Source organism: Acomys russatus, chromosome 8 (genome assembly GCF_903995435.1).
Source record: "Acomys russatus chromosome 8, mAcoRus1.1, whole genome shotgun sequence".
Taxonomy (NCBI): Eukaryota; Metazoa; Chordata; class Mammalia; order Rodentia; family Muridae; genus Acomys; species Acomys russatus.
This window is the reverse complement of record NC_067144.1, coordinates 75,857,598-75,867,495: the sequence shown is the minus strand read 5'-3', so window position 1 is coordinate 75,867,495 and position 9,898 is coordinate 75,857,598. Positions and strand designations below refer to the sequence as shown.

The 9,898-nt window shown below is 52.3% G+C and overlaps 1 protein-coding gene and 1 pseudogene across 1 annotated transcript in view; one reads left to right on the top strand and one right to left on the bottom strand.

Moving 5' to 3' along the window:
* Positions 1-1,708: 1,708 nt before the first annotated feature.
* Positions 1,709-9,898, bottom strand: part of Bace2 (beta-secretase 2) — an 86,920-nt gene continuing 78,730 nt past the window's right edge. Inside the window, exon 9 of the mRNA XM_051150336.1 lies at positions 1,709-2,587. Coding sequence (XP_051006293.1) covers positions 2,337-2,587 — 251 coding nt within the window. The 3' untranslated portion in view covers positions 1,709-2,336. The remainder of the gene's footprint in view (positions 2,588-9,898) is intronic.
* The window catches only part of LOC127192954 (40S ribosomal protein S19-like), an 877,505-nt pseudogene continuing 877,157 nt past the window's right edge, over positions 9,551-9,898 (top strand).

The following is a 9,898-nucleotide window of genomic DNA, read 5'->3' as shown; positions in this document are numbered from 1 at the left end:
GGCGGAGGGCAGGAAGGCATCTTCCCCATCTTCCAATGCTTTCCTCATTCTATTCAAGGTAAAACCGAGACTCTCACACGGTGATACTTCAATTCCTGTTCAATGCAAACCTTCCTGAAAGCCTGACAAGTGAAGACTCAATTTGCAGAACTCGGGAAGGTGGGCATCATTGCAGTTTTGACTAAAAGGCAGTATACACCAGGAAAATGTCCAAGATTCAACCATCTATTTCATGCTGGTTGCTAAGCTAGGCTTTTGTAACTTAATTATTCCCATCAAAATGTCACATCCAGTGGCATCTGAAATACACAGGTAGACACATTTGATATGAAATACACAAAATACTGGTAATCTTCCGCTTGCCCGGACACACCTTCTGAACTTCAGAAGCCTGACCCAATACACACAATCATATGTCATGAGTGTGAAGACTGAGCACACCCGCTTCTGTCTCAGGGACTCAGAGTCCTTACAGCACAGAGAAGGGAGGCAGAGTCTGGGAGAACTTGGTTCGTTTCCATGCAAACCTGTCTAGCAGACAGGAGTCCATGGGGAAAAAAATCAACAAGTGAACAGCATCCCGCTTCTAGAGATTTCTAACCCTGTATTGCATTTTGGAATTATTCACTCTCAAGCAGAGCAGGCCGGACACCTCTGTGAGCGTGTGAGAACACAACGTTGTCACTACGTCTGCTTTGATCTGTCTTCTGCAACAGCTCATCTCCTCTCACATGAGAATCTCACAGAAGGTTCCTCTGGATGCTGGGGAGTCTTCTGGTTTACTGAGACATACCTGGATAGCTCCTGCATGCCCTTGGCACAGCCATATATTTCTCAATATGGAGGTGACCCGGTGAGCAGAACAGATGGCTGAGACATCTGAAGTCTGTTATCAACACCAAAGACACTCCCGCCGGAGGGGCTGCTTAGCACTCTGGGTGGAATGTTTTATATCCGAGCTACCCAGTAGCATTGCAAAGTGAACACTGAACTTGGCACAGGAATGGGGGGACACGGTGCGCAAGACTGGCTTTGCATGTCAATTATGTCCCATCATAAATAAGTAGCCACATGAAGTTGCAGGCTTCCACCTGTCTTTGGCAGAGGCCTCAGACGGCAGTAAGCAAAGATACCGCTGATGCCCCATTGCCAAGCCTTTACCTACCCTCCTCCCCTCTGGGGTCACCCACCAGCCTAGTGCCTTCAAGTTTATTTTTGGTTGGTACACTTGGGCCCCAGGTGTCTTATGACAGGAAATACATGGCTTCAAAGGACTCAGAAAAGTGGAAATGACTCCAAGTCATGAGTCTTCCTCCCTGACAGCTGGTCAGAAGCACGGGCATCTGGCTACGTCTTCATTTCCCGGATCAGTAATTGCCAACTTAGTTCCAGAGAAGATTTGGAGAAAAGAAACAATTACAGTAGCGCAGAGAGTTTGCATTCCTCATTAAGATATGATTAATTAACTTGAAATCTGAGTAAGCATTATGCGACCAAGAACAGCTTGGTGACAAAATGTCAAGAGTGGTGTGCAGCCCAGCGCCTCACCTTAAAGGCCAGAGCAATAGCGGGAGTCAGGCTGCCTGCACCAACCCAGAACACGGGTCAAGCCATAGAAGAAGCGACTATACCAGCACGCCAGAGATTCCACATTTCACTAGAACTCCATCCCACTCTACCTAGAAGGACGAAGACCTCCCCTGGCTCGTGTTGGGTGTGATCTGAGTGTGGGTTCTGATTCCTGGGGAGCCTGAGACTCCTGCAGACTCCTGTAGGGCAGTCAAGTGCAGAAGGCTGTGTGTTTCTCTCATTGGGGTCATGGCTACTTCTCCTGTGAGGACACTAAAAGCCTTTTCATTTGTTCTAGACTAGGCAGAAGTCTAGCACCAAAAACCCTTTAATATTGTCACTACCAAAAATTTCCCGGACGCAAGAGAGCTAGCCAGCGAACCCACTCATTTGTCCTGAGGTTGAAGAGAAGAAAAGTCCCTAAATGTGATGCGCCTATTTCTGGGTTTTCTTTGTTTGGGTTGTTTTTTTGGTTTTGGAGGTACACTGGGCCATTTGGTATAACCAGTCCCATAAATCCTGAAGCCCAATGCACTGTTTTGGTTCACAACGAGGTGGGTTTTTTTTTTTTATTATTATTATTATCATTTCCCTCCGAAGTAGAAAAGATCTGAAAACTTGGAAACCAAGAGTAATCGAGATACATTGAATCTGGAAGGCGTTCAGACGCATAGCCGAGGTCCCAGACTGATGGACAGAGAGGCCAACTGGAGCTGTCCCTCTGCGAAGAGCTGAGTTCAAGGCTGCTGGAGTTCAGAGGACGCTCTTCACTTCCAGCGGTGTCTGACCAGTGAGGACTCATCGTTAATGGCCTCAGGGTCACGGGGGGCGTGTCGGCAGTGCAGTGGGAGCAACAGGAAGATCAGAACCAGGAGGATGGCTCCACACACACTCATCAGGGCATAGGACACGATCCACAAGATGGGCTCATTCAGAGCGTGTGCTGGGACACAGTTGCTGGCTATGTCCTCCGTGGAAAAGGGTCCAGAAATTTCAGATACTGTGGTACCTGCAATCTCTGAGGAGACAGAAGGGGGAAAGGTCACAATGGTGCCCCAATGACAGTGGGCACAGAGCTCATGGCTGGTGACACTCACGCCCCAGTGGCTCAGGTACTGAGTATGCACTTAGGGACAGCTCAGGAGCAGCATGTCCTCGGGTGGCGGTGGGGGGTGGTTCGTACCCCATCAGTATGTTCCACTGAACCTGCAGGATAAAGGACTGCACAAAAGCAAATACTGCTGGCACTCCTTAGGGCTGTGGTGTTCCTCAGGAGTGAAGATGAGGGAGGAATGGAGAGAGGGGCAGTGTGCCATTCAGAAAGTCCCGTGGAAGCTGCCTGGGGTGGGTGGGTGAGGGGTCTCTTGGCAAAGCTAATTGACCCCATGGAACACTTAGTGAGTCCAGCCTAGTCTTTTTTAATATTTTGTTTGTTTGGTTTCCTTGCAACAGAGTCTCACTCTATAGCCCAGGCTGGCCTGGAACTTGCTATATGTAGTCCAGGCTACCCTTAAACTTATGGTAGTGCTTCAGTCTCTTGGGTTCTGGGGCTACAGTTGAAATACCATATCTAGCCCAGCTTACTTTTAGTGGTTGCAAGACTATCCTAGCCACACAGGCTTAAGAGGGTCCACTTCCCCCATCCTGTGTCGAATCTGCAGGACTGTAAAGTGATCAGTTAACAAGCACATGGCTTGTGGCATAAATAATGATGTGGAAGCATAGAACGCCATCGTGGCTTCTGCTGAAGACTTTGGTGTTGGAACAAGGCCCATGAAGGAAGCCGTCCGGGATTTCTGAGCCCTTACGAGAAAACTCCAAGCAAACAAAGACAAGAGTCCTGTGCCCTCTATTCATCCACATGGTTGTTCGTGGAATGTGCTTTGGTGCCCACCCAGGTGTAAACAGGAGTGAGTCCACTTTAATAATGATTAAATAATGACTATGCATCATTTACGCTTATTATTGAGAACGATGTGTGACCACGCGCGGCCTAAACGCCTGTCACCTTGCTCTTGTGAATGTACACTGCTTGAACTCAAGTGGACCTTGCCTAACCCTCAGAATATAAACTGCCCGATGCCCTGAATAAAGGTGGCCCCTGCATGAGACTGTAGTCCTCCTCAGTTCTAGGCTCTACTCTCCCGGGTTCATGGCACCGAATAGCGCAGCAACACCCTGGGAGAAGCAGGCATAGGGGTCAGGTGGGGGCATTGTGCCCGCCCCTCCTTCCAGGGCTACAGCTTCCTAAGGCTTCACTTGGGTGCAGGGTAAAGTGGACCAGAAAGGCCCCCTGACCACGCTACTTACTCTCTCAGTCCCAGAATACACAACACAAAACATTTCCATTTTTTTTTTTTTTTACTCAAACCTCAGGACTTCCAGTCTTGCCAAATATGATCTTTTTTCACTTAAGGAAGAAAACAGAGTCAAAATGAGACCAGGATAATGATCTTTAAAGACTGCTTTTGAAGGAGGAAGAAATGACTTGGCTTGTTTCGTAAAGGCCATACCCTTTTTGGACTGTGTAGACTCCATGATAACAGCTTTTTTAAGTAGCAAAGGAGGAGGAGGGAGAGGGGGAGGAGGGGAGAGGAGGACGAGGAGGAGGAGGTGAAGGAGGAGGGGATGATGATGATGATGGGGAGGAGGAGGAGGGGGAAAGGAAGGAGGGGGGAGGAGGGGGAAGGAGGAGGAGGAAGGGGAGGGGGGAGGTGAGGGAGGAGGAGGGGATAATGATGATGGGGAGGAGGGAGAGGGGGAAAGGAAGGAGGAGAGGAGGGGGAAGGAGGAGGAGGAAGGGGAGGGGGAGAAGGAGGAGGAAAAGAGGAAGAAGAGGAAGAGGAGGAGGAAGAAAGACAAGGAGCAAACATGCCCCTGCCAATACTCAAGCATGGTGGGGTGCAGACCCAGTTGATCCATGCACACAAAGCCCACCATGGGGGAGGGGATGGGCAGGGGTGTCAGCACACACACCCAGGGAGCAAAGTCAACATGTCATTTCTTAGTGAAAGTTGGTATCTACTGACACACAGCCACATTGCTATCCATCCTGGGCTACAGTGCTGAATGGTAGCTAAGCCCCTCATCTGGTGTGCAAAAGCTGAATCACTTCCTCTCTGTCTCCTTATGGAGGAGTGCCAAGCTCTACCTTATAGCTCTCCAAAGGCAAATGACCCCACTCCAAATCAGGAAGGTAATGCATATTTATGATAGAAACCTTGCAAACAGAGGGAAAGGAAACAGTCATAGCTTCACTGGCCAGAATAACCAAAACTTATATTGTTGAGTGTAACCTTTCTATGATAAAAATTGTTCTCATTAACTCTAAGTCCAGCTATTTTGATGACTACACAAAAATCCATATTATAATCAGATCAATTGGTGTTTGATTTTTATTTTCAGCGTTGCTTCTGGGTGAGAGAACTGCTAGGGACTGGAGATAATTAGGTTGGGGGTAGTATGCTTGCTGAGCATAATATACCAGGCCCTGGGTTCAATCCTCAGGACTGCAGAACAAAAGAAAGTAAAAGCTTTACTGGCCATTTGTATTTTCACTCCTCTGTTCTCACGAATTTGTAGAAATCTTTCAGATAGTAAAATCTTTCTCAAGTTGTGAATGTCTTTGTGAGGCAGGTCCTTTGTCTTTCTTCAAAGTTACTGTGTAAATGAGAAGTGTCTGCCGGTACAGGGATGAAAAGGAGTCTGCGCGGAGCACAGATGGCAGTGCAGGAAGGCAGGAAGCAATCCAAAAGCACTTGAAACCACTTTCACTTCCAGGCAAGAGAGAGTCACAGGGGCCAGCTTGACCTACCACTAGAAACAAAGGCAACATTGGGTGAAATGAGACTAAATGAAAAAGCCCTAGCTTTCCATCTCTAGGCTGCGGGCCAGGAAGGGATGTGTAGGGAGGGATGTGTGGGGAGGGATGTGTGAGGAGGGATGTGTAGGAAGGGATGTGTAGGGAGGGATGTGTAGGGAGGGATGTGTAGGGAGGGATGTGTAGGGAGGGATGTATAGGGAAGGATGTGTGGGGAGGGATGTGTGGGGAGGGATGTGTAGGAGAGGGATGTGTAGGGAGGGATGTGTTGGGAGAGGTGGGAGGGTAGGGGGATGTGTAGGAGAGGGATGTGTAGGAGAGGGATGCGTGGGGAGGGATGCGTGTAGGGAGGGATGCGTAGGGAGGGATGTGTAGGGAGGGATGTGTAGGGAGGGATGTGTAGGGAGGGATGTGTGGGGAGGGATGTGTGGGGAGGGATGCGTCGGGAGGGATGCGTGGGGAGGGATGCGTAGGGAGGGATGTGTGGGGAGGATGTATGGGAGGGGATGTGGGGGATGTGTGTCGGAGGGATGTGTGGGGAGGGATGTATAGGGAGGGATGTGGGGGGGATGTGTGGGGAGGGATGTGTGGGGAGGGATGTGTAGGAGAGGGATGTGTAGGGAGGGATGTGTTGGGAGGGATGTGTGGGGAGGGATGTGTAGGAGAGGGATGTGTAGGAGAGGGATGCGTGGGGAGGGATGCGTAGGGAGGGATGCGTAGGGAGGGATGTGTGGGGAGGGATGTATAGGGAGGGATGTGTGGGGAGGGATGTGTGGGGAGGGATGCGTCGGGAGAAATGCGTGGGGAGGGATGCGTAGGGAGGGATATGTGGGGAGGGATGTATAGGGAGGGATGTGTGGGGAGGGATGTGTAGGGAGGGATGTGTTGGGAGGGATGTGTGGGGAGGGATGTGTAGGGAGGGATGTGTGGGGAGGGATGCATCGGGAGGGATGCGTGGGGAGGGATGTGTAGGGAGGGATGTGTAGGAAGGGATGTGTAGGGAGGGATGTGTGGGGAGGGATGCATCGGGAGGGATGCGTGGGGAGGGATGTGTAGGGAGGGATGCGTGGGGAGGGATGTGTGGGGAGGGATGTGTAGGGAGGGATGTGTAGGGAGGGATGTGTAGGGAGGGATGTGTGGGGAGGGATGTGTTGGGAGGGATGTGTAGGGAGGGATGCGTGGGGAGGGATGTGTTGGGAGGGATGTGTAGGGAGGGATGCGTGGGGAGGGATGCATTGGGAGGGATGCGTGGGGAGGGATGCGTAGGGAGGGATGTGTGGGGAGGGATGTATAGGGAGGGATGTGTGGGGAGGGATGTGTTGGGAGGGATGTGTGGGGAGGGATGTGTAGGGAGGGATGTGTGGGGAGTGATGTGTAGGGAGGGATGTGTGGGGAGGGATGTGTGGGGAGGGATGTGTAGGGAGGGATGTGTAGGAAGGGATGTGTAGGGAGGGATGTGTGGGGAGGGATGCATCGGGAGGGATGCGTGGGGAGGGATGCATCGGGAGGGATGCGTGGGGAGGGATGTGTGGGGAGGGATGTGTAGGGAGGGATGCGTGGGGAGGGATGTGTTGGGAGGGATGTGTAGGGAGGGATGCGTGGGGAGGGATGCATCGGGAGGGATGGTGGTGGGAGGGGGATGCGTGGGGAGGGATGTGGGGGGGTGTAGGGAGGGATGTGTGGGGAGGGATGTATAGGGAGGGATGTGTGGGGAGGGATGTGTAGGGAGGGATGTGTGGGGAGGGATGTGTAGGGAGGGATGTGTGGGGAGGGATGTGTAGGGAGGGATGTGTGGGGAGGGATGTGTAGGGAGGGATGTGTGGGGAGGGATGTGTAGGGAGGATGTGGGAGGTGTAGGGAGGGATGTGTGGGATGAGTGTAGGAGGGATGTGTAGGGAGGATGTGTGGGGAGGGATGTGTAGGGAGGGATGTGTGGGGAGGGATGTGTAGGGAGGGATGTGTGGGGAGGGATGTGTAGGGAGGGATGCGTGGGGAGGGATGTGTTGGGAGGGATGTGTAGGGAGGGATGCGTGGGGAGGGATGTGTTGGGAGGGATGTGTAGGGAGGGATGCGTGGGGAGGGATGCATCGGGAGGGATGCGTGGGGAGGGATGCGTAGGGAGGGATGTGTGGGGAGGGATGTGTGGGGAGGGATGTGTAGGGAGGGATGTGTGGGGAGGGATGTGTAGGGAGGGATGTGTGGGGAGGGATGTGTAGGGAGGGATGTGTGGGGAGGATGGATGTGTAGGGAGGGGATGTGTGGGGCAGGGATGTGTAGGGAGGGATGTGTGGGGAGGGATGTGTATGGAGGGATGTGGGGGAGGGATGTGTAGGGAGGATGTGTGGGGAGGGATGCGTCGGGAGGGATGTGTGGGGAGTGATGTGTAGGGAGGGATGTGTGGGGAGGGATGTGTAGGGAGGGATGTGTGGGGAGGGATGCGTCGGGAGGGATGCGTGGGAGGGATGTGTGGGGAGGGATGTGTAGGGAGGGATGTGTGGGGAGGGATGTGTGGGGAGGGATGCGTCGGGAGGGATGTGTAGGGAGTGATGTGTAGGGAGGGATGTGTGGGGAGGGATGCGTCGGGAGGGTTGTGTGGGGAGTGATGTGTAGGGAGGGATGTGTGGGGAGGGATGCGTCGGGTGGGATGCGTGGGAGGGATGCGTGGGGAGGGATGTGTAGGGAGGGATGTGTGGGGAGGGATGTGTGGGGAGGGATGTGTGGGGAGGGATGTGCACACCAGCTTGCTTCCATCACAAGCTGCAGGCGGAAGCCTAGAACAATGGCTGTAGGGTTTGCAGTACAGGCTCAGGCTAAGGAGACAGCCCCACACAGACACCAGTGTCTCTGGAGGGGTCAAGGCCTCCTGGAGCCTTTCTTGAGGAGTCCAGTAGGCTCTTCATATGCAGGGGTCCTGTATCCATAGCCAGCCAGCCACAGACCATTCCAGAAGAAGAATGACATCTATAGTGAAAGCGTGCAGAGTTCTCCTCTTGTCGCTATTTTCTGAGAAGCATGGTGTGACCAGCTATTTACACAGTGCTGACACTGAGAAGAGTGCATCATCTAGAGATGGTCAAGTGCAGGTGGCGCATGGGTCCTGTGGAGGCACCATGCCATCTCACAGAAGGGACCTGACTCTGAGTAAGGTGTGACATCATCTGGATGAGATGCTCAGGTTCTGTGGAGGCTGTCCTCTGCGTTTTCATTTGGGGGAAGGAACGAGAGGTCTCTTTAACGCTCTTTTGTAAGGTCCCAGCCCCAAAGATTCTATCTCAAAGCTGGGAGACGCCTTGTGCTGAGTCTTAGGCTCCCACAGAGGAGTCCTGCAGGCACTGAGCATTCAGTCTATAGCAGAGTACAGCAAGGAGGTGGAAGACACCATTTATAGCTCACAGAGAAGTAGGGAAATGCGGCTCATAAAGAGAGATTTCAGCCAGCAACGTCTCAGATGAGCTCAGTTACACACAGGGTCTCATGGCCTCAACTACCACCGTATTCTAATGAGAAAGCCAGAGGAGTATTTAACATGGTAGAGATGCAGAGTCGTTGGAAGACCTAAATCAGACTTCCCGGCACAATACATAACGTGACAACCGCACTGGCGTTATTAATGGCACATGCACTGTAGAGAAAGATCACCGGGAGCTGAAGAGAGGGTGCAGCAGTTAAAGCAAGCCTGGCTCAATTTCCAGTGTCCACAAGGCACCTCCAAACCACCTGTAACTCTAGTCCCAGGGCATCCAATGCCCTCTTCTGGCCTCTGCCCATATATACATGCGAGGGGGAAAAAACCACCCATACATATAAAATAAAAAAAATCTTTTGAGAGAGCCTGTCAAAATAGAAATATTATAATAGGAACTATGTGGGTTGACACACAGAGAGAGGACACCAACCAGCTGGAGAACATCAGTGCATCTTGTTAACCCTGGCTGCTTATTAAAGGGGCCAGAGGAGAAAGAGGGGCAGGAGGCCAAAAAGAAGAAACAGGAACTAAGTTTTTCAAAACTCAGTGTGCACTAGAGTGCCGAGGCGTATGCATGCACCATGCCAGCACTGCCCAAGCTGCTGTAGTAGTTGGAACGCCGGCACTAGGAGAAGCAGGAAGGTTAAAAGTTGTAGCTCGCCCTTTCCCCTGGCTGGCAGCACGGAGGCCACACGATGCCTGGAGTTACTGTAAAAGACGTTAACCAGCAGGATTTCATCAGAGCTCTGGCAGCCTTCCTTAAGAAGTCCGGGAAGCTGAAAGTCCCCAAATTGGTGGACACAGTCAAGCTGGCCAAACATAAAGGGCTTGCTCCCTATGATGAGAACTGGTTCTACACATGAGCTGCTTCCACAGCACGGCACCTGTACTTCCGCAGTGGTGCAGCGGTTGGCTCCATGACCAAGATCTATGGAGGACAGCAGAGAAATGGTGTCAGGCCCAGCCACTTCAGCAGAGGGTCCAAGAGTGTGGCCCGCGGGGTCCTCCAAGCCCTGGAGAGGCTGAAAATGGTGGAAAAGGAC